At 38.0% G+C, this 25,391-nt stretch overlaps 1 protein-coding gene across 2 annotated transcripts in view; it reads right to left on the bottom strand.

The window, feature by feature from the left end:
- Positions 1 to 25,391, bottom strand: part of LOC126463683 (1,5-anhydro-D-fructose reductase-like) — a 70,719-nt gene that overhangs the window by 32,404 nt on the left and 12,924 nt on the right. For both annotated transcript variants that reach the window (XM_050096179.1, XM_050096178.1), the window contains exons 3-4: positions 20,626 to 20,829; positions 15,592 to 15,842 (exon numbers count right to left, since the gene is read on the bottom strand). In XM_050096179.1, the coding sequence (XP_049952136.1) occupies positions 15,592 to 15,842; positions 20,626 to 20,829 (455 nt within the window). The remainder of the gene's footprint in view (positions 1 to 15,591; positions 15,843 to 20,625; positions 20,830 to 25,391) is intronic.

The raw sequence follows: 25,391 nt of genomic DNA, 5'->3' as shown, positions 1-25,391 counted from the left end.
ACAATAACCAGTTTGGACAAGAAGAGAATAGAAGCTTTCAAAATGTGGTGCTACAGAAGAATGCTGAAGATAAGGTGGGTAGATCACGTAACTAATGAGGAGGTATTGAATAGGATTGGGGAGAAGAGAAGTTTGTGGCACAACTTGACTAGAAGAAGGGATCGGTTGGTAGGACATGTTTTGAGGCATCAAGGGATCACAAATTTAGCATTGGAGGGCAGCGTGGAGGGTAAAAATCGTAGATGGAGACCAAGAGATCAATACACTAAGCAGATTCAGAAGGATGTAGGTTGCAGTAAGTACTGGGAGATGAAGAAGCTTGCACAGGATAGAGTAGCATGGAGAGCTGCATCAAACCAGTCTCAGGACTGAAGACCACAACAACAACATGACCTATTAGTCCTATCTGGTATGGGTCCCACACATTTGAGCAATATTCTAGGATTGGTTGCATGAGTGATTTGTAAGTGATCTCTTTTCTAGACTGACTGCTCTTCCCCAGTATTTTACCAATAAACCAAAACTCTACCACCTGCTTTACCCACAACTGAACCTATGTGATCATTCCATTTTCTATACCTACAAAGTGTTATGCCCAGGTAATTGTATGAGTCAGCCAATGCCAACTGAGACTCGTTGATATTATAGTCATATAATTTTACACTTTTTAATGTTTAAAGCAAGTTGCCAATCTTTGGACCTCTTTGAAATGTTATCAAGATTTGACTGAATAATTATGCACCTTCTTTCAGACAATACTTCATTACAGATGACTGCATCACCTGCAAAAAGACTGAGACAACTACTATTATTGTCTGCAAGGTCATTAATATACAACGTGAACAGCAAGTGTCCCAAGTTACTTCTACATCTGATGATGACGCTCATGTTGCGCCCTCCCTACCAAAAAGCTCTCAGTCCAGTCACAAATTTCACTTGACATCACATAAGATCATACTTTTGACAATAAGCATAGGTGTGGTGCTGAGTCAAATGATTTTCAGAAATCAAGAAATATTGCATCCATGCTGGTTGGGGTTGAGGTAGTTTTGTAGATCACTTCTACTACCCTTGTTGTGGATAGGTATGATCTGTGCTTTTTTCCAATAACTGCACACAGTGTTTTGTTTCAGGGTTCAATGATAGATTATAGCTAGAAGAGGAGCTAACTCAGCTACAAATTCAATATAGAATCTGATCAGGATTCCACTGGAGCTTTGTTACATTTTAACCATTTCAGCTGTTTCTCAACACCACTGACACTAATACTTATTTCACTCATCTTTTCAGTGGTATATTGGGGCAGTTCCCCTGGGTTTTCCTTTGTAAATGAATATTTGAAAACAGAGTTAAGCATTTCAGCTTTTGCTAGGGACTGGACACAAACTTTGGTGCTACTAACAGCCTTTACATACGATCAAAATTTCTTTGGGTTTTGTGAAATATCATTTGACAATATGCTGCAATGGTAGTCATTGAAGGCATCACACACTGCCCCTCTTGACAGCCAAATGTGTTTCATTCAGCATCTCTTTTTCTATAGCCCTACACTTTGTTTTCCACATATTAAGCAATAATCCGGTCTGGCTCGACATGCTGAAAGTAAAGTGCTGCTACAGCATAAAGTAGCTATGGTTTGTTTGTGATTTAGGAGGAAAGTTCTTCAACACTGATGGGGAAATATTATTTTTTAAACTATGTAAGCTAGTGCAGAAAGGCACTTTACTGTGCAACAACACTGTAATTCCACCAAACACAACAGCTGTTTGAAGAGTACTGAAAATGACGGCAGATAAACTCTATTATTTGAGCAGACAGGTTCATCTTCAACCATACAATCATTCTTCAAGGACTTGTGTCAGATGCTGTCTTGCAGCATCCGATTGGAAAAGCCAAAGCATCCAGACTTTAGACAGTTCCTAGAGAAGGACACAGCACATCTATTCCAGTCTAATCTACATTGAGAAAGAACTACTTATTATGTGATACAAGGAGGTTCTCAAGAAAACATGATTTAGTGTCACTGACCAAGAGGTCTGGGTGTCAATAGATGAAACAACCGATGTGGGGGACTGATGACCATCGCAGTCTGGTCCCTTTAACCCCCACCAACCAACCAACCGATGTGGGTGAGTGTTAGGTTGAAAATCTCGTTGCTGGTGTTCTAAAAGTTGATGGGCCTGGGGAAATGTTCCTGCGTGAATCTCTCTTGAGAGTAAACAACTTGATAATTGCCATTTTGTTTGACAAGTGTACGAAGTTACTGTGAGCAGATGGTGTGAAGAGAGGCAATGTTTTGCTGCTATTGAGAGATGATGTCTCAAACATGCTAGTGCAGCCAAGGGGCTGTAGATTCTGTACCCCGTTATGGTGTATGTCACTTGCCTTGCACTTGCGTTACAGAGAGTTTCAGAAGAGTTGCTACCAGGTCATCCTGATATGAACAAATTAATTTCCTGTGGCACAAAAATCCATGTCAAAGCCCTGCCAAGGGTGTAGAAATTGAAGGAACAACAAGCAAATTCACTGTCTCTGCCCCCCCCCCCCCCCCCCCAGTCTTTCCATACATGTGGGGTTCTTTGCTTAATGTTACTGAGTATTACTGCACCAATTACATCAAAATAAAAACTATGTATTGTGAGCTTGACACTGATGAATCAAGTGCTATCAAAACTGTGAAAGATGTCATTATATATAACTTGTCTGGAACCTAGTCACACATCAACACCAACTTTTCGGTGGTATCAAAACCCATCACATAACTGGATGCTGATGGTATTCAACTGTGTGACACAATGGATATTGTGCAACATGTTCAGAGTGAGTTGGATCAAGCTCATTGTCATGTCACTGAAAAACTGAACAACAAATTGTGAAGTCTTCTCCAGCAGAATTCTGGATACATACAACATTTGAAGACAATGGACCAGAGCTGACCTGTGCTGACTTCATCACCTTCAAATACACTCCTGTGACATCCTGTGATGTGGAGAGGAGCTTTTACGGGTACAAAACTATCCTCAGTAACCACTGTGGATCTTTGAAAATGGAAAACCTGAAAATTTGCTTTGTGTTCCTGTGCAACTCTTCAGAAACCGAAGATTGACAGGAATACTCTGAACAAGTGGTATGCAGTACTAAAAACACAGTTCTATTGTTTGGATAGGTATTATTGTTTTCACTGTACTTTAAAAAATAAGTGCCAGTTAGTTTTCAAAAAGTGCAAAAAGTAAGTACTATACTTACAGTTTGTTCAAAAGTGAATTTTGCATTAGAATATATATAAAGAAATTAACAAGAATGTTGCTATAAATACAAATTTGCTTTTCTTCAATGTGTCTTCTAGAATAAGCCATAAGCTCAATATTGCCTATGTAATTCTACATTTCTCCACAACACTACTGATCTTCTCCAAAGACAACTTCTATGTGTTTTTGCATTCTACTTTAAATAATTCAAGTCAGTATTTTGTAACCATGACTTATTAAAAAAATGGTTTGTAGCCTTCACATCTGTCAGCACATGCCTTCTTTGGAACTGGAATTATTACATTCTTCTTGAATGCAGGGGGTATTTTGGCTGACTCATGTTTCTTGCATCCCAGGTGGAATAATTTGGTCATGGATGGCTCTCCTAAGAATCTCAATAGTTCTGAGGGAATGTTGTCAACTCCAGGTGACTTGTTTCCACTCATGTCTTCCAGAGCTTTGTCAAACTCTTCTCACAGTATTGTATCTCCTATCTCATCTTCACCTACTTCACTTCCCCTTTCTATAATATTGTCCTTAAGTTTGTTCCTTTTAGATAGAGTTTTTATATATTCCATCCACCTTTCAGCTTTCCTTTCTTCTCTTAGCACGTTTTACCATCTGAGCTACTGATGTTCATATAGCCAATTCTCTGTTCTCCAGAGGTCTCTTTAATTTTCCTATAGGCAGCATCTATCTTTCTCCAAATTATGCATCATTCTACAGCTTTGAATTTGTCCTCTAGGCATTCGTATTGAGTCATTTTGAACTTTGTCAATGTCATTTACAGATGTCTGTATTCCCCTTTGTCTGCTCCATTTGCTGAATTTTTATAATTTCTCTTTTCATCAGTTTAATGCAGTATGTACTTTATTGCCCAAGGATTTCTACTACACTTCGTCTTCCGCATTTCATCTTTCAGAGCAACTCATTCATGTTCTGTTGTATGTTTTTCTCCTGTTCTGTTAAATGATCTTTCACAGAAGCCAAAGAAATTCTGATTATATGTAAAGGCTGTTAATGGCACCAAAGTTAGTGTCCAGTCGATTGTGAATGAGAAAGAAACTGAAACTGAGAGTAGCAAAACAAAAGCTGAAATGCTTAATTCTGTTTTCAAATTTTTCATTACAAAAGAAAACCCAGGAGAATTGCCCCAATTTGTCCTTCTGCCACTAAAAAGTTTAATGAAATAAGTATAAGTGGTGTTGAGAAACAGCTGAAATCATTGAAATTTAATAAAGCTCCAGGGCCCGATGGAATCCCTGTCAGCTTCTATAATGAATTTGAAGTGAGTTAACCCCACTTCTAACCACAATCTACCATCGATTTCTAGAACAAAAAGCCATGCCCAGTTCTTGTAAAAAGGCACAGGTCACACCCATATATAAGAAGGGTAGTAGAAGTGATCCACAAAACTAGTGTCCAGTATCCTTGACATCGATTTGTTGTAGAATCTTAGAACATATTCTGAGCTCAAACATAATGAGGTATCTTGAACAGAATGACCTCCTCAATCCTAACTAACATTTATTTCGAAAACGTCGATCATGTGAAACTCAACTCGCACTTTTCTCACGACATACTGAAAACTTCGGATCAAGGTAATCATGTAGATGCTATATTTCTTGATTTCTGAAAATGATTTGACTCAGTACCACACCTATGCTTATTCTCAAAAGTGCAATCATATGGGGTTTTGAGAAATTTATGACTCAATTGAGGACTTTTTGATAGGGAGGATGCAGCATGTTATCTTGGATAAAGAATCCTCATCAGATGTAGAAGTAACTTCAGGTGTGCCCCAGGAAGTGTGTTGGGACCCTTGCTGTATATGTCATATATTAATGGCCTTGCAGATAATATTAATGGTAAAATCAGGATTTTTTGCAAATGATACAGTTATCTATAATGAAGTACAATCTGAAAAAAGCTGCACAAATATTCAGTCAGATCTTGATAAGACTTCAAAGTGCTGTAGAGATTGCCAACTCACTTTAAATGTTTGGAAGTGTAAAATTATGCACTTCGCAAAACAAAAAGATGTAGTATCCTATGACTACAATACCAAGCCAACTCATAAAAATACCTTTGTAGGTACAGGTATATGAAATGGAATGATCACATAGGTTCAGTCGTGGGTAGAAGCAGGTGGTAGACTTTGGTTTATTGGTAGAGCATTGGGGAACTGCAATCAGTTTACAAAGAGATTGCTTATGAATCACTTGAGTGACCAGTTCTAGAATATTGCTCAAGTGTGTGGTATCTGTATCAGATAGGACTAACATGGGATATTGTGTGTATACAGAGAAGGGCAGCATGAATGGTCACAGGTTTGTTTAATCCATGACAGAGTGTCACAGAGAGATTGAAGAAACTGAATTAGAAGACTCTTGAAGATAGATGTAAACTATCCTGAAATGGACTACTAACAAAGTTTCAAGAAATGGCTTTAAATGATTACACTAGGAATATACTACAACCCCCTAAATACTGCTCACATAGGGATTGTGAGGATAAGGTCAGAATAAATGCTACACGCACAGAGGCAGGCATTCAAACAATAATCCACCTGCACTCCATACATGAATGCAACAGAAAGAAGCCCTAATAACTTCTACAATGGGAAGTACCTTCTGCCATGCACCTCACTGTGGTTTGCAGAGTGTAGATGTAGATGTTGGACATTGCCTAATGCTCCCTCTGAAACTCTTAACAACCTTCAGTTCATCCAGGTCCCATCCCCTTAATTTCTTTTTTAATTTTTTTCAGTTTTAAACTGCAGTTCACAACCAATAAATTAAGGGCAGAGTACACATCTGTCCCTGGAAATTACTTAAGGTTTAAAATCTGGTTTCAGAATCTCTAATCTCTGCCTTACCATTATACAATCAAACCGGAACATTCCAGTGTCTCCATGTCTCTTGAACATTGACAAATTTCTTGCTTGAATCTTAAATCAAGTGTCAGTGATGATGAAATTTACTCTGTGCAAGAGGTGGCTTTCTCTTTCTTTCCTACCCCCAGTCCATGATCTCCTACTATTTTTTCATTCTCTTCCTTTTCCTATTCTGAATCCAGTCATCCACCACAATTTTTTTATATTATAATACAGTCATTCAATCTGCCCATCACCTATGGAGAAAGCTGCCTATAAACTTGTACTACTGTGGTGGGTGTTGGCTTCATGTCTAACTTGGCTGTGATAATATGCTCACTACACTGTTCATAGTAGCTTACCTGTATATCTATTTTCATATTCATTATTAGACTTATTACTGCATTACACATATTGGATTTTGTGTTGATAACTCTGTACACATCTGACCAGATGTTCTGTTCTTGTTGCCACTGTATTTTGAAAATTACCAACATATCTAATGTCAGCCACTTCAGCCAGTCCATCTCCCTTTGACTCCACCTGGAGATCTGAACAGGGAACTATTTTATCTCGAAAATATTCTAGCTGAGAGGATACAGTCATCACTAAACCATACAGCTGAGCTGCATGCCTTTGGGAAAAAGTAATGGCTGCATACTCTAATTAAAATTACTTTGTGATTGAGATTTCAGTGAGCTGAGTGGCAGGAGCCAGGCATCATCCAATTGCAGCTGTTTCTCTGGTTCCACGTGCTCACTGTGTTGTCTGATCTGTGAGCACAAGCTTTCTGAGGTGACACAGCCTGAAGAGGCTGGGAGGGGGCCAGGTAGAGCTGGCTGCAAGGGTGGGAGGGAAGGGAAAGGACCACCAAATGTGTGGTGATCTGACATAAACAAGAAGTGCAGGAAAACTAAGGTGAAATGGTTACATAAAAAATGTGAAGAATCAACAAAGAAATGATTGTCAGAAGGACCGAATCAGCATATAGAAAACCCAAAAAAACCTTCAGTGAAATTAAAAGCAAGGACAGTAACATTAAGAGAGCAATGGGAATCACACTGTCAAGTGCAGAGGAGAGATGAATAGGTGGAAAGAGTTCATTGAGGGTCTCTATGAGGAGAGGTGACATTACGGTAGGAGAAATAGGAGTTGATAAGGAAGAGAGAGGGGATCCAGTATTATAGTCAGAATTTCAAAGAGCTTTGGAATACTTAAAATCAAATAAGATAGAAGGGATAGATAACATGCCATCGGAATTTATAAAATCATTGGGAAAGTAGCAACAAAACGATTATTTGCCTTGATGTATAGAATGCATGAGACTCGTGATATACCATCAGACTTTTGGAAAAACATCATCTACACAATTAGGAGCTACCAAGTGCAGTAATTAACAAACATTCAGCTTAACAGCTCATGCATCCAAGATGCTGACAAAAATAATATACAGAAGAATGGAAAAGGAAACTGAGGATGTGCTTGATCACAATCAGTTTGGGTTTAGGAAAGGTAAAGACACTAAAGAGGCAGTTCCAATGTTGTGGTCAATAATGGAAGTAAGAATGAAGAAAAATCGAGACACATTCATAGGATTTGTTGGTCTGGAACAATAAGAGTGGAAGACAAAATCGAAGTGTTTGATTTAAAAATGGTGGAAAACAGGGATGTAGTCTTTCGGTCCTGCTGTTCAGTCTATGTTGAAGAAGCAATGACATAAATAACAGAAATGTTCAAGAGTCGGACTAAAATTCTCAATGTTAAGATTTGCTGATGACACTGCTATCATCAGTGAAAGTGAAGAAGCATTACAGGATCTGTTGAATGGAATGAACAGTGTAATGAGTACAGAATATGGGTTGAGAGTAAATAGAATAAAGATGAAAGTAATGAGCAGTAGCAGAAATAAGAACAGCCAGAAACTTAACAACATAATTGGTGATCACGAAGTACATGAGGTTAGGTAACAAAGTAACCCATGATGGACAGAGCAAGGAGGACATGAAAAGCAGACCAACACTGGCAAAAAGAGGTATTCCTTGCCAAGAGAAGTCTACTAGTATCGAACATAAGTCTTAATTCAAGGAAGAAATTTCTAAGAATGTATCTTTGGAGCACAGCATTGTATGCCAGTGAGACATAGACTATGGGAAAACACAGAACAGAATAGAATAAAAGCATTTGAGATGTGGCACTACAGAAGAATGTTGAAAATTAAGTGGACCGATAAGGTAATGAATGAGTATGTCCTCCAAGGAACTGTCAAAGAAAGAAATAAATGGGGAACACTGACAAGAAGAAGGAACAGGGTGATAGAACATCTGTTATGAGATCAGGTAATAACTTCCATAGCGCTGTAGAGTGGTAAAAACTGTAGAGGAGGACAGAGATTGGGATACAGCCAGCAAATAATTGAGGATGTAGGTTGCAAGTACTACTCTGCAATGAAATGGTTGGCACAGGGGATGAATTCATAAGTCTCATCAAACCAGTCAAAAGATTGATGACTAAAAAAGAGAGAGAAACAGAGATAGATAGATAGAGAGAGAGAGAGAGAGAGAGAGAGAGAGAGAGAGAGAGAGAGAGAGAGAAAGAGAACGCAAAAGTACATCTGCTGCTGATGTTAGTCTTTGGTAAACATTTTAGTTTCTGCACAAAAATATTGCAAAGAAGAATGTCAATTACAGAATACAAAATCTATCTCACACAATAATACATAACTACTCGTATTTGGTTAAAAGCTTCTACTCTTTCACAGTTTATAGTCTCACATTGTAGCCTCGACCTTGCCGTTGGTGGGGAGGCTTGCGTGCCTCAGCGATACAGATAGCCGTACCGTAGGTACAACCACAACGGAGGGGTATCTGTTGAGAGGCCAGACAAACGTGTGGTTCCTGAAGAGGGGCAGCAGCCTTTTCAGTAGTTGCAAGGGCAACAGTCTGGATGATTGACTGATCTGGCCTTGTAACAATAACCAAAACGGCCTTGCTGTGCTGGTACTGCGAACGGCTGAAAGCAAGGGGAAACTACAGTCGTAATTTTTCCCGAGGGCATGCAGCTTTACTGTATGATTAAATGATGATGGCGTCCTCTTGGGTAAAATATTCCGGAGGTAAAATAGTCCCCCATTCGGATCTCCGGGCGGGGACTACTCAAGAGGATGTCGTTATCAGGAGAAAGAAAACTGGCGTTCTACGGATCGGAGCGTGGAATGTCAGATCCCTTAATTGGGCAGGTAGGTTAGAAAATTTAAAAAGGGAAATGGATAGGTTAAAGTTAGATATTGTGGGAATTAGTGAAGTTCGGTGGCAGGAGGAACAAGACTTCTGGTCAGGTGACTACAGGGTTATAAACACAAAGTCAAATAGGGGTAATGCAGGAGTAGGTTTAATAATGAATAGGAAAATAGGAATTCGGGTAAGCTACTACAAACAGCATAGTGAACGCATTATTGTGGCCAAGATAGATACGAAGCCCACACCTACTACAGTAGTACAAGTTTATATGCCAACTAGCTCTGCAGATGACGAAGAAATTGAAGAAATGTATGATGAAATAAAAGAAATTATTCAGATAGTGAAGGGAGACGAAAATTTAATAGTCATGGGTGACTGGAATTCGAGTGTAGGAAAAGGGAGAGAAGGAAACGTAGTAGGTGAATATGGATTGGGGCTAAGAAATGAAAGAGGAAGCCGCCTGATAGAATTTTGCACAGAGCACAACTTAACCATAGCTAACACTTGGTTTAAGAATCATGATAGAAGGTTGTATACATGGAAGAACCCTGGAGATACTAAAAGGTATCAGATAGATTATATAATGGTAAGACAGAGATTTAGGAACCAGGTTTTAAATTGTAAGACATTTCCAGGGGCAGATGTGGACTCTGACCACAATCTATTGGTTATGACCTGTAGATTAAAACTGAAGAAACTGCAAAAAGGTGGGAATTTAAGGAGATGGGACCTGGATAAACTGAAAGAACCAGAGGTTGTACAGAGTTTCAGGGAGAGCATAAGGGAACAATTGAAAGGAATGGGGGAAAGAAATACAGTAGAAGAAGAATGGGTAGCTCTGAGGGATGAAGTAGTGAAGGCAGCAGACAATCAAGTAGGTAAAAAGAAGAGGGTTAGTAGAAATCCTTGGGTAACAGAAGAAATATTGAATTTAATTGATGAAAGGAGAAAATATAAAAATGCAGTAAATGAAGCAGGCAAAAAGGAGTACAAACGTCTCAAAAATGAGATCGACAGGAAGTGCAAAATGGCTAAGCAGGGATGGCTAGAGGACAAATGTAAGGATGTAGAGGCTTATCTCAGTAGAGGTAAGATAGATACTGCCTACAGGAAAATTAAAGAGACCTTTGGAGATAAGAGAACCACATGTATGAACATCAAGAGCTCAGATGGAAACCCAGTTCTAAGCAAAGAAGGGAAAGCAGAAAGGTGGAAGGAGTATATAGAGGGTCTATACAAGGGCGATGCACTTGAGGACAATATTATGGAAATGGAAGAGGATGTAGATGAAGATGAAATGGGAGATACGATACTGCGTGAAGAGTTTGACAGAGCACTGAAGGACCTGAGACGAAACAAGGCCCCCGGAGTAGACAACATTCCATTGGAACTACTGACGGCCTTGGGAGAGCCAGTCCTGACAAAACTCTACCATCTGGTGAGCAAGATGTATGAAACAGGCGAAATACCCTCAGACTTCAAGAAGAATATAATAATTCCAATCCCAAAGAAAGCAGGTGTTGACAGATGTGAAAATTACCGAACAATCAGTTTAATAAGCCACAGCTGCAAAGTACTAACACGAATTCTTTACAGACGAATGGAAAAACTAGTAGAAGCTGACCTCGGGGAAGATCAGTTTGGATTCCGTAGAAATACTGGAACACGTGAGGCAATACTGACCTTACGACTTATCTTAGAAGAAAGATTAAGGAAAGGCAAACCTACGTTTCTAGCATTTGTAGACTTAGAGAAAGCTTTTGACAATGTTGACTGGAATACTCTCTTTCAAATTCTAAAGGTGGCAGGGGTAAAATACAGGGAGCGAAAGGCTATTTACAACTTGTACAGAAACCAGATGGCAGTTATAAGAGTTGAGGGACATGAAAGGGAATCAGTGGTTGGGAAGGGAGTAAGACAGGGTTGTAGCCTCTCCCCGATGTTATTCAATCTCTATATTGAGCAAGCAGTAAAGGAAACAAAAGAAAAATTTGGAGTAGGTATTAAAATCCATGGAGAAGAAATAAAAACTTTGAGGTTCGCCGATGACATTGTAATTCTGTCAGAGACAGCAAAGGACTTGGAAGAGCAGTTGAACGGAATGGATGGTGTCTTGAAGGGAGGATATAAAATGAACATCAACAAAAGCAAAACGAGGATAATGGAATGTAGTAGAGTTAAGTCGGGTGATGCTGAGGGTATTAGATTAGGAAACGAGACACTTAAAGTAGTAAAGGAGTTTTGCTATTTGGGGAGCAAAATAACTGATGATGGACGAAGTAGAGAGGATATAAAATGTAGACTGGCAATGGCAAGGAAAGCGTTTCTGAAGAAGAGAAATTTGTTAACATCGAGTATAGATTTAAGTGTCAGGAAGTTATTTCTGAAAGTATTTGTATGGAGTGTAGCCATGTATGGAAGTGAAACATGGACGGTAAATAGTTTGGACAAGAAGAGAATAGAAGCTTTTGAAATGTGGTGCTACAGAAGAATGCTTAAGATTAGATGGGTAGATCACATAACTAATGAGGAAGTATTGAATAGGATTGGGGAGAAGAGAAGTTTGTGGCACAACTTGACCAGAAGAAGGGATCGGTTGGTAGGACATTTTCTGAGGCATCAAGGGATCACCAATTTAGTATTTGAGGGCAGTGTGGAGGGTAAAAATCATAGGGGGAGACCAAGAGATGAATACACTAAGCAGATTCAGAAGGATGTAGGTTGCAGTAGGTACTGGGAGATTAAGAAGCTTGCACAGGATAGAGTAGCATGGAGAGCTGCATCAAACCAGTCTCAGGACTGAAGACCACAACAACAACAACATTGTAGCCTCTCCCTTAGTTGCTCTGAAAAACTTTAGTTCATATGTTGCTGTACACAAAATGCAGCCATCATACTGAAATTGTTTTTAAGCGTGGAAGGAGAGTCATATTTCACTACAATGTAGAGTAAATGTAATAAGCTTACTGTTATTTTTCTCCTAGAAAACTGTGTTCTCCTCTTAATGAGGTCATAAAATTAATAGCTCACATATTAATATAATATTTTTATCAATGTAGAAAAATTGTATTTTATTTCTACATCCATGAATGTATAAAAGCAGAGAATTTATATAAATCATTATTCCTTGGTTTTAGTTGTTGATCGATGTACAGAGTGGCTATAATTAAACTTCTGCTACTTGAGAGGGCTCCCATGGAAACAAGTGACCATAGGATAATGAAACTTTATGGGAACATTTGTAAGGACATGCAATAGAGAAATAACAAATAAACCTCACAAACATCACTCAGTGTGATGACCATCTGCATCCATGACAGCCTGTAACCACACTAACATTTGCTCAACTACTGCCCGAAACATTTCAGGTGAACCATTTCAGGTTCAGCTGTAACGGCACATCTCATGCACTGCTGGAAGATCGCATATTGTACCCAGCCTTTTCAGCCATGGCAACAGGAACTCCTTCAAAAATTTGTGGCGCAATTGGTTGCTGGCCTCTTCCCAAAGACGCTTACAAATCACCAGTTAATTTGAACTTGTTTTTTAAACCCTAGGGGTTTAAAGCAGCAGCACTATTGCTGTTATTTTGATGAGGCAGCTTTACAAGTAAAGCCCTGCTCACCGTGTCCAGACTTGTGTTGACTTTCTGCAACTGTAAGGCACACTGATGCTTGTGTTTTGACCCTCCATCTCTGTACCAGTAGTGGCACCTAACGGCAAGTCATGGGGTTGACATTAATAACAATGCAAATCCTGCGGTGCATAACCTGAGCGTCATTCCTATAAGGTTTTGCAAGTCCATCCTTTCGACTGGAGGTCCTGGGGACCACGGCTGTTCACTTGAGTAAACCTACAGTAATAATTATGGGAAACACCTCATGTAATTTGTTTATCCTTCGTGAGGCACTTACAGTAGCTTCCAGAAACAGACATTATTGACTTGCTACAATAAAACATTCCCATACCAGACAACTGTAAAAAGGATAAATTACTGCATCTTGTGGCTTAGAATAAACCTCTCAGTCTCTGCTGTAGATGAATGGGCAGAAAGTATGGCCACAGAGTCCTCAATCACCATCATATCACTGTCATTTCAATTGTGTTGAACTCATGTGGGCTTGGCTCAAGCTAAGGGTTATGTGGCAAGGACCAACAAAAAATGTACATTGGTAGAAGTAGAAAGACTGACAAAGGATTCTATAAACCAAACTTCATCATCAGATGGCCACAGTGTTGTAAGAGACACAAAGGAATTAATAACTTAAGTACAAGAGAGTGAATGTGTAGTGGAAAAGAATGTAGAACAACTTATTGTTTCAGTAAATTCTGACAACAATGCTAGTGATTATGTATGTGATAGTGAAAGTGATTCCATTAGTAGTACATCGTGTTACCAAAAATTCAGTTGTGTTCACCCCTTACAATTTTTTCCATTTATTTAGATAATCTGTTACTCTGTGACACACATGTGACTGAATGCTCATTTTATTGCTGTTATCTGTTTATAACATACGATTACGGCATCTTAATACATCACCATTGCCACAGCAGCAGTGTCTCCCCCCCCCCCCCCCCCCCACACATCCTTTCTACAATCTACAAAATGTTGGCGGCAGTCAATAAAGTAGATAACTTGCTTGATTTTTGGTGCACATGCAACTATCAATTGCATGAGTATGTGGCTCACTGCATACAAGCCAGTGACTCTGATCCTCATGACTGCCACCTGTCAATAACGAAGTAATTTTAATCAGAATATAGTTTCCCCTCGATTTTAGCCTAAAGATCTGCCCAATAAGCTCTGAAACATTTTTAGAGTGATCTCCTTCCAGATCTTTGTATTTATAGCACCTAGTTTTGAAGTTGTGGTGTTACCACTATACTACCATGTTAAGAGCTTAATTGCAACAGTGCACCAGCAAGAGAGAGAGAGGGAGAGAGAGAGAGAGAGAGAGAGAGAGAGAGAGAGAGAGAGAGAGAGAAGTGAGTGAAGGAGAAGGAGGAAGATCTACACTGCAGCATACATGGTGGATGCTCCATCGTAATATCCTACTAACAATCTATTCGTACAGCTTAATGTGCAGTGCACCAACTTGCACGTTGGATTCCCAAAATGAGTCTACAAGACAGACTAATAACCACTGATCTAATACCATCTGATCTCATTGTAGATGTTAATCAGTATACCACATTTATCGAAGGAGCTTCTCGATTGGTTTCCAATCTCTTTACAATTTTCTATTTAACTGTCTTAATCACAAATATTTTTGAACAGAATTGCTGGTTTCAGTTATACAAGAAACATCTTCGGAACCTCTCATTCTGCTGCACTGCAGCGAGTCATAACTGTGTAGAAATAAAGTGAGTGCAGCAGAATGATAGATTCTGAAGATGGCTATTGTATAAACTAAACCATTAACTCCGTTCAAAAAACTTTGTGATTAAGACATTTAAGTAAAAAATTATGTACACCATATGATCACTTTCTAAATTACCACCTGATGTCAAATTCTAACCAATATCTTCATCAGAAACAAAAATCACCAACACTCTCAGTACGTCTATATTCAGAACAAAGTTTACATGAGTCATGGGAAGATCGTACACAGGGCTTTTCTTTGTTATGATATGTAATGTTCTTGACAACACAGAAGGCACCCAAGCACACAATTGCCAAACTGTTGCTGGACCACTGTCCAGCACAACTTCTTGTCACAGATAAGATGAACTCTGGAGAAAAGAGGAAGCGGAATAGCCTAGTTATCTCTTGGGTGCCACGACTTGAGTATGGGCTTGTTTTGCACTGGACAAAAAGGACAGCCAAACTATTTAATAAGTCTATATATTGTCTGAATTTTAACATTTCCCTCTGCAACAGTATGTCAAATAGAATCAGCTCTTCAGTCTTTAAACATAGACACCAAGAGTATGGGAGATGGATCAATTTCATTTTGTTGCCCCCAATGATAAAACCAACTTGTTTCAAAAGTAACTTCTCTGAAACAAACTTCTTCTGCAAATAACATTTACAGTGCTAACTGTATAATTGACACCTAACAGTTAATGCTGAAATAAACAATGAAACCACGTAATATAAATTAGGAAGTTTGTTTGCCGAGGCTCAGAAAGTTTAATTTCATCACAACAAAATTTTTGCTAAAAGAAATTGTTGCATTACTCAATGTATCATCCTCATAACAATATTACAGTTGATAGCGAGTGCCCATACCTGTAATTATATTTCTTCTGCCAATGTTGCTTAGCTCCTGGTGATCCCAGTGGTGAATATGCTGTGACCACAATTCCATTCGTTTCACAAAATATTCTCAACTTTTTTTGTTGCAAGTATGCGTGCATTTCAACCTGAAGATTAGCTGGATGGATACGAGAATTTACAATCAAACGTTCCATCTGAGAGATGTTGAAATTTGATATTCCTATAGCTTTGGTTTTACCAGCATCAACTTGTTCTTCCATGGCCTGCAGGAGGAAGAAGAAATAAGAAAGATATACTTGTTATATAGTGGAAAGGCACAGGCAAAGGAAACACCAAAAAATTAATTTTGAAGTTAAATAATTTATTTACAAAAAAGTAGTTCACTTGAGAATAAAATAAAGTTGTGCCATGAAAAATTAGAAGACTTCATCAGGATGAATGAACAATGAAATAAAAATAATAATAATCATATGCTGAAAGTCACTGTGAAGCAAACATTGTTGCATTATACAAGTACACTTATTAGTGGACTACATAAAAAGACTTTATGGCATTTGCCACAAACTTTCACCTATTTCACCATCTTGAACAGTGAAACCTTTATTGTATTTCAATACCTATTTGAATAGCCTTTCTTCATGCCATGTGGCAGCCCAGTCTATGACAGCAGCTTGTATATCTCATCATCTGCAAAATGTTTAACAACCAGACGTTTCTTCGTCACTGTGTCAGGTGCAGTCTAAATGATGATCACATTCCCTCTGGTTGCATTCATCATGCACCAGTGTTGGTGTCTATCTGATGGAATGCAAGTACACTGTGTGATGGTTCAGTACAATGTTACATAGAAACCTGTCCATGTGGCAGTTCTGCATGGATCACTAAAGATACCAAAATACCACCATCATCAATATTTATGGTTATTTTAAGGAGAACAATGTCAATTAATACAGCCACTTGATTACACCATCTGTTTCCAGATCCATTTATTTTTAGAATGAGGCAATTTATTCTAATTAATGTGGTTTTATGCAGAATAACATGAGGACACATTGTGGGCAACAATTTCCTTCTCAAGATATAACCTGAATTCCATTTTTCATTTTCAGTGTTAAGTTTTGCCAATGAAAGCCCTACATAACGTTCACAAAAATATCTAAGCAACAGTTGTTCTTGCAGATAAATTTTAATTCCTGGTATGCTCACAGTGCACAGTCAATTATTAATACAAACATCTAATGCCAATTTCATTCACAACAGTGTGCAATATTTCTGGGTACTGACAGGAACTTAAATAATCACAAACATCTGCTTCAAAGAGAGTGTCAAACTTTTTTTTCTGTGTACCTGTGGTGGCAGCAGATCACCTCCATTAATGAAAGAATATAAGTTTCACAACTACAAAATGCTAAGCAAAATTCACAGACCTGACATTCATAACATGTTTACTAAAGAGTGCTACACTTCTTGAATGAGTGTGACCATATCCAACATTTGCTGCATGCAATATCCGAATATTCTCTTCCACTTAATGATCAGAAGGCCTTGAATTTGCTGTTTCATTGTCACTGCTAGGTCTGGAGAATGTACTGTACAAGAATGACCTCTACAACTGCCAAACATGGAAAATGAATCCAACAAACCTGCTGTACAGGGATTTCAATCAAATATTGTTCACTTTCTGGAGAGTCTTTGGAATATAGAGATGTTTTCGTGATAATGTGTTGACCTTCAAAGGCTGACGGAGAAGATGTTTGTCAGCATGAGTAAATGTAGGAATATTTACATGAAATGTGCAAATATTCTTATGTTAAAAATATCAAAACTACCAGTATCGGCATATTTCATCACCTATCAAAGTTTTGAGCCAAAATAGCTTAAGTCTGACAGGGGAAGATAACCTTATTATGAAACCAGTAGGGGGACAGGATCTGCTAACACGTAAGGACACATCATGCAGGGCTGGCAGCAATGAAGATATCCCAGAAAACATTCCACTGCAGAGGAACAATGAGAACTTTGTTATTTTTATTTATTTATTTATTTATCCATCTTTAAGCATTTACATGCAATCAATGTCGTCGTGAGTAATGTACAATTTACATATTAAGAAATATAACTATTGTGAGGTATCACACAAAGCTAAAATATACATTTTAAAAGAACATACATAATAAAGGAATACATTTGATACATAAAGATATCCCACATAACTAAAGTGTGCATTTTAAAGAATGTGCATAATAAAAAAATACATTTCATACATAAGGATTTCTCCACATGTTTAACAATTAAATGTGGAACTCCAGAGACAAAAAAAAGCTTAGGAAGAGGTTCAAACAGAGTTACAAGTTGTTTCGTAAGTCAGGTCTATTTTTGAAGAGTTTTCAAATTCTTTGACACTGTAAAAAGCTCTGTCTTTCAGCCATTTTTTAGTCTTACTTTTAAATATATTAAGAGAGGCACAATGTGCCTGCACAGGTAATGTTTTGAAAAGCCTTATTCCCATGTATTCATAACTGTCTTGTGTTTTCTTGAGTCGAGTTGTTGGTATGTCTATCTTAAATGTTTGACGAGTGTTATGATTATGAACGGACTGCCTAAGGTTGTAACTGTTAAAGTTTTCTTTTATGTACAAAAGGCAGGTGTATATAAAAAGAGAAGGGACTGTCATTATCTGTAATTCTTTGAAGTATGACCTACATGATACGTTATTTTTGGTAATCCCAGAGATGCTCCTGATGGCTTTCTTCTGCCAAATAAAAATTTTCCTTGACCATGGAGAATTACCCCATAGAAGAATACCATAGCTAATATGGCAATGAAAGAATGCATAATAGGAATTAATCAGTAGGCTTTCAGAAACACAGGTGCGTAATTTTTTCAGTAGATAGATAACTCGCGGAAGCCTTTGAGATATGTTGTCTAAGTGACTCTGCCAAGTTAATTTCGTATCTAAGTATATGCCAAGAAGTTTGGTAGAAGTGTACTCAACATCAGCATTGGATAAGCTGAAGGATATATTTACAGTCTTTTCATAGTTAATAGCTAACTCATTTGTGCTTCACTGATTAAATAATAAGCTATTAAATAATTTGAAAGCCAAGAATAATTAGATCAGGCATTTGACTATTTATGTGTGAAAGCAGTGTGCTGATCCTGCTCCACCCCCCCCCCCCCCCCTCACTCGCATGCTGCATCCAAATGCAACCATTACCAGAGGATGACACAGTGGCTAAGCATCACAAAATGGTTCTCAAGGGCAGGAACATGGAGTCAGTATTTGGCTATTTATGAGTGGTATTCGCCATAAGATTCTGCTAACAGCTGTTGTCATAAGCACGCTAACCACGACTTTTAATGGATCTTTCTCTAGGAAAAGCTCTCCACAGTTCTCAAAGTTACTAGACACAGAGGAGCCTACATGGCACTAGTAGATGGGTAAAATTATAGTGAACAATAACAATAAATCTGTAACATTTGTTAAAAAGCAAAATAAATAGCAGAAAGGTAAAAAGAACAATTACAACAACCCTTCCTTTTTAAGAAGCAGTTTGGTAAGCGTTTCTAGGGCAATCTAATGAACATACTCGTCATACCTAGTTACTTAACACTTCATTCAATATGTAGCATTCAATAATCAGCAAAGACTGAGCACAAAGCAAATTACCTGACATCTCCTTGATAAGGCATGCAGTGAGCTGCCTTCAAAATAAGTGAACCTATCACAAGAGCCATTGCACTACATTGTCTGCCATGGAACTTGGTATGTCCTGTGACTATGGCAGAAGTTCTAGGATATTATTAGTGCTTCTTTAATTTCAAAAAGTTTTTTCTGTCAGGTGACCCCTAGCCTGATAGAGTAACTGTAGCATGCGACAAGCTTCTTCATTTTGCGAAGAGGACACCATCTTTACAGTAGATACTACTGACCTGCCCTGTGGCGGCTGGCTGCATACAGACAGTGTTTTCCACTCTCCAGTATTACACAATAGCCCTATTTTGTTGTGCTAGCGGCTGTGAAAGGCTGTTTTAATTAACATGCCTTTATTAATCGGAAACAGATATGGGTGACATTTTTCCATGACAGACACTTGTTCTTGCTAAAGGGCTACTGCAGTAACCTATATTTGGAATACTCTCAACCTTCAACAGTAGCAAAGTTATATGGTCTCAAACGCTAAACCCATTTTCTCCAGCCTCACTTGTTAGTGACTGGATGACATAGCAAAACTACTTCATAGGTTGTCTTAGTGATCAGGTATTTGTGTTTCATTCATCTCGTAACATACATTTTATAGAATATCTTGTCGTATGAACAGAAGACAAACTCACCTTTTGACATTTATAAGAGAATAAATCAAATCAATGTAGAAAAGTGAATATTTAATTTTGCCATCAGCTTCTGTGCATTATTGAATACAAAGAAAAATAATCACTTTTAAACAAATTAGTGAGGGATGTGAGTACTATGAAGGAGGCAATACATTCATAAGGAAAATTACTTGTAGGTGTGTGGTGAATACTTTATGGCAAGTGTAATTATTAAGACATGGACAAAAATGCTTTTAGTTACTAAAACCGGCGACCCTTTTAACCAAACGTATTACAGGAATCTGGAAACGTAGATCACTTGATCACATGACCTCTATTGAGTTGTAAACCATAAGTTTTTAAGTTCTGGGAGATCTGTGATTTTTTGGTGCCATTTCTAAAATCTGATTTTTTTTCATGTAAGGCATGTGCTCAACACATTTGAACTTTCACAAACAATAATAAAATGACAATAGGGCAGTTTTGATGATTGAGATGGGGCACGTGGTATCATAGTTTTAAAAACCTGAACACAAAGCAATATATATTCATTCAAAATATGTAATTGCTGTTTCTGCAAAAAAGGAAAGGAATTTACTGTATATCTGTTGGCATAAAAGTCACAAGGATGAACATAAACTATGTAACAAAACTGAGATTATAGTATCATTCAATATAATAAAATTAATAACAAATAATTATTAAACATATGTATGTCCAAAAATAGCATACCTTCCATACTGCATTGTGATCTGTTTTAAGGTCCAGTACAAAACTTCCATCTGCATTTATAGCAGGGATATCACCAGTAGCATCAGGAATAAAGCCAAATGGCATATGCACCAAATAAAGATCAATATAGCTCAGCTGCAATCGTTTCAATGATTTATCAAGATATTTTGGTACATCACTAGCACGATTACCAATGTGTGGCAGCTAAATAGAAATACAGATTAGTTAACAAACATGCATTTATTTAAAAAAAAAAACACAGACAGAATAATGATAATGAATGCTTTATTTCTATCTGATTATATTTTTACTGCAGGTATTGTTTAACTAATAGGTATTTAGTAACTGAAGTTTAGTAAATATACTGCATATTGTCAAACTTTGGACCTTTCTTAAACGATTACTCATTTTAGAGCAATTGTGTAATAGCAGATTTAGCCAAAGAACAACTGAATGGGTGCAAACAATAATCTCAAGTGACTTATGAAGAAAATTAAAAATACAGGCAAACATTCAGATGTGTTGAGTGGTACTTAAGATAAGTAAATAAATTAGTGTAATCAAAGTGAAGTAGAAATTAGAAACTAAATGAAAAACTTGGTTTAGTTTAGAAGAATTACACGCTGGCAAACAACGGACAAAGCAGCAGTGGGAACGGCCGGCGCTTGCAAGTCAGCATAGCACGTTCAGGAGAAACTGTCGATTCAGCCGTCAGGGCATCGCCCGACCGGCTCACGTCAAGAAGATTCTTCAAGAAGCTTTTCACGTGACACATAAGTGGATGCTGTCGATTCAGCCATCAGGGCATCGCCCGACCGGCTCACGTGTTTCTCAGTTGTCACATGCGAGCAAAGGCACTTGCCTACATTCCAAGAGCCAATACTGACATTAAGAAGATTCTTCGAGAAGCTTTTCAACATGACAGACGAGGCAATGACCGTGAAGTCGTTCACCTCCAGTGAACTGAAGTGAATAAATATGTGAGACGCAGTGGGCCCGACAAGATGAAGAAGTGAAGAAGAGTAGCAGTAGTTTTCAGTCAGTTTCGGTGCTGAAGACCGTCATGCAAGAAGAGACTACATCATGCACAGACGCACCGAGTCCGCTGCTGTAATGGAATAGCAAGCAGCAGCCTCAGCGCCAGAAGACAGAAGTTAAAAGGTATTTGAAGACGGATTTTTACATACCCGGGTGACTCGTGAGGACGGGAAGGAGACGGCCTCACATCAGCAGTCACCTGTGAGCTGGGATGAAGATCTGACAGCCGAAGACTGGCAAGCAGAAGTCCCTTGTTTGAGTCTGGGACACTGGCCTTTCCACGCCGCGCCGCTCCGCTGGCCGACGCACAACACACGCAGTCGCTTAGAGAAGAGAAACACTGGGACGCCACATCCAAGGTATCACCATCCGATGCACGACTACGCTCGCAATAATTAAACGGGCCACCTCGCGCTGCGCATCTCCAGTCAACTGGGTGAGACGGCGACACGAGATACACAGCGCCACGCATAATCAGACGCCGCCGCAGCAGAAGGCTTTGCAAATGACAGAGCTGCCGCTCTCCGAGCCAGAACATCGAGTAAGGAAACAGTTGTACAAATCTTCAATAAAAGTTATCTTATGTAAAAATGATGTTTCATTCTACCTCATACCCGAGCCAAGGAAGAACCCACCCTGCCCACATGTTGTTAAGAGAGAAAAATTGATTAATTTAGTATTTTCACCCTGACATAATGCTTTAGAATCAAATGTCCTTTGCGGTAATGCTCATCCTGACAATTAACTAGCATCAAAATAGAAAACCCAGTTACATTTAGTGGCAGAACTGTTACAGATGATACCTTTAGTCAATGCTTTATCCTCAGCAAATTAGATTAGCTGAATATGTTGTGAAAAATGAAATACACAAATCCTTTTCCAAGCTATCTCATCCCCAATTTCATTTCTTGCTTTTGTAAGAGAATGTAATTGTTGCTATATGCCTTCTTCTACTAGTCCAATGTATTTGCAGTTAGTTGTGTCATTAAACAGTTAATGGACATGGGGGCATGCAAAATTTTTCAACAGAGTCATGTGTTTGATTTTGCTCTGTTTGCAATTTTTCAGCTTTTAACTAATTTTGGGATCAATCCATTAAGGAGCTTTCATTTTATTACCTTGGGCACTTCTAAATAATTACCTTGTGTTAAAATAAATTGAGTATTAATTATGTATGGATAAAATCTCTACTTCTAACAGTATTAGTGGTAATAGAATTGAGAACATCACCATGTGGTCAAAAATCTCCAAAAATTCCTCTTTTGTGCTCTGTATGACACCAGTCTATGACCCATCATTGTGTTCCTTTCTTTTTAAGAAGGAATCAATGGAAAGAAATGAGCAAAATTGATAGGGGACTTCAAATTTAGGTATTCTCTCAGACAAGTTCTGTGATGTTACTGTGAAATGGAAACAACACGGAAACACTAAACCTAATAATTAATCTAGTAATCTTTGGAGATTAACTGATAAATTGAACAATTAATTAGAAGATAAGAGAGCTAAGCATTTCTTGCTAAGCTATTGCCCAGAAGCCACTGCATGAGTGATAGTACAATGTCTTTGGAGTGGTGTGAACTGTGGAACAGTGAAAGGTTTGGTGGAATAATAAATAATGGTACATGGTGTGACACTCAGATGGGGTTGTGTGAAGGTGATGGATCAGTATTTGCCCAAGTTTGTTGTGGTTAATAATATTCATGAAAAAGTTTTAGGTAATAACGCTCTTATCTCGTTGTAGTTAATAATATTCATGAATAAGATTTAGGTAATAACGCTCTTATCTCACCATAACAGCAGTCTGAAATGAGATTTTTAATGTATCTGCTTGAAAACAACTTGTCAACAAAGAGAAATTTATTGCATCATGAATTGAACAAAATCAAGTGGTTCTGTCAGACTGGTCTGCTCAAAGCCACGCCCTAAGTCACATCAAACACCTTTAAAATGAATAAAAGTGCCAGTAATACATGTAATAAATTTGGCCAAAAATCTAGAAACAACTATTCACCATTTAATGGAAAGCATTTCCTAAAAATCTAATCCAATAAGAGTAGTAAACGAAAGGAGGACTAACATACTTGGCATCTTGGGAAAAGCAATGAGTTATTGGAAATTTTGATTATGTAATCTAACCATGTGGCATTACCCTTACTCCTGAAACAGAGCTTCTTCCATCATTTACCTACCTGGCTCTATCAAACTACACTCATAAGCTCGAGGAAACATGTAAGATCATATCGGCCTCATGTGGGTTGTCTAGGTGATATTCTTTCTTTTAAAATATTTTAAGTAGCAGTATTTCCCAGCAAATATTACTAGCTTGACTCTTTTCAGGCAGTGATCTATGGCATCTTCTTTACTGGGATTTCATTGATTTTGTATTGACCTCAGCATTAAGCCACATTACTTACATTTTTGGTAATTTATTGTGTGGACAGTCTTGTTTCGCACATTTACTGATTAATACATACAAGTGTAAAGTGAAAATTCATAATCTAGCATAGAGGTACTATTAATTCTTAGAAATAAAAATGAAATTAATTTCATGCTCTCGTGGCCACTCATGAGATTACATATATGAGCCTACAGAAAAACATTTGTTGTCTGTGAGGCTATGTTATGTGATACTTTGAGACAACAAATTTTTGGCACCGTGTTTACCAGTTAAGATAGCTTTTGTTTTCAGTTGCCAATAAGTACATGAATTTACTTCTTGGTAGAAGAGTTTGGTTGACAGTTACGATTCTAGTACATTTATTTTTTCTGCATTTAACAAGATAGGGAGGATGTAGCACGTTATCTTGGTTGGAGAGTCATTGTGAGATGTAAAAGTTATTTCAAGTGTGTCCCAGGGAAGTGTGTTGGGACCTTTGCTGTTCACATTTTATATTAATGATCTTGCAGATGATGATAATAATAGAAACCTCAGACTTTTTACAGATGATGCAGTTATATCTAATGAGGAATTGTCTGACAGAAGCTGCATCAATATTTAGATCTTGATAAGATTTCAAAGTGGTGCAAAGATTGGCAACTTGCTTTATACGTTCAAAAATATAAAATTTTGGACTTCACAAAACGAAATATATACTATCCTATAACTATAATACCAATGAGTCACAGTTGGAATTGGCCAACTCATTCATACTTTAAAGGGATATGAAATGGAATGATCACATAGGCTCAGTTGTGGGTAAAGCAGGTCATGACTTTGGTTTATTGGTAGAATGCTGGGGAAGTGCAATCAGTCTACATAGGAGAATGATTACAAATCACTCATGTGACTGTTTCTAGAATATTGCTCAAGTATGGGGGAACATTACCAATTAGGACTAACAGAGGATAATGAACGTATACAGAGAAGGGCAGCACGAATGGTCACAGATTTGTTTGATCCATTGGAGAGTGTCACAGTGATACTGACAGAGATACTGAAGAAACTGAATTGGCAGACTCTTGAAGACCGACGTAAACTATACTGAGAAAGACTACTAACAAAGTTTCAAGACCTGGTTTTAAATGATGACTCTACGAATATAATACATTCTCCTATGTATCCCTCATGCAGGGATCATGAGGATTAGATTAGAATAAGTGCAGCATTCACAGAGGCATTCACACAATCATTCTTCCCACACTCCATACATGAATGGAACAGGATGAAATCCTAATAAGTAGTAAAATGGGATGCCATGGACTTCACGATGGTTTGCAGAGCTTAACTG

Source organism: Schistocerca serialis, chromosome 1 (genome assembly GCF_023864345.2).
Source record: "Schistocerca serialis cubense isolate TAMUIC-IGC-003099 chromosome 1, iqSchSeri2.2, whole genome shotgun sequence".
Taxonomy (NCBI): Eukaryota; Metazoa; Arthropoda; class Insecta; order Orthoptera; family Acrididae; genus Schistocerca; species Schistocerca serialis.
The sequence above is the reverse complement of the archived record's forward strand: the minus strand, read 5'-3'. Positions and strand labels throughout refer to the sequence as shown.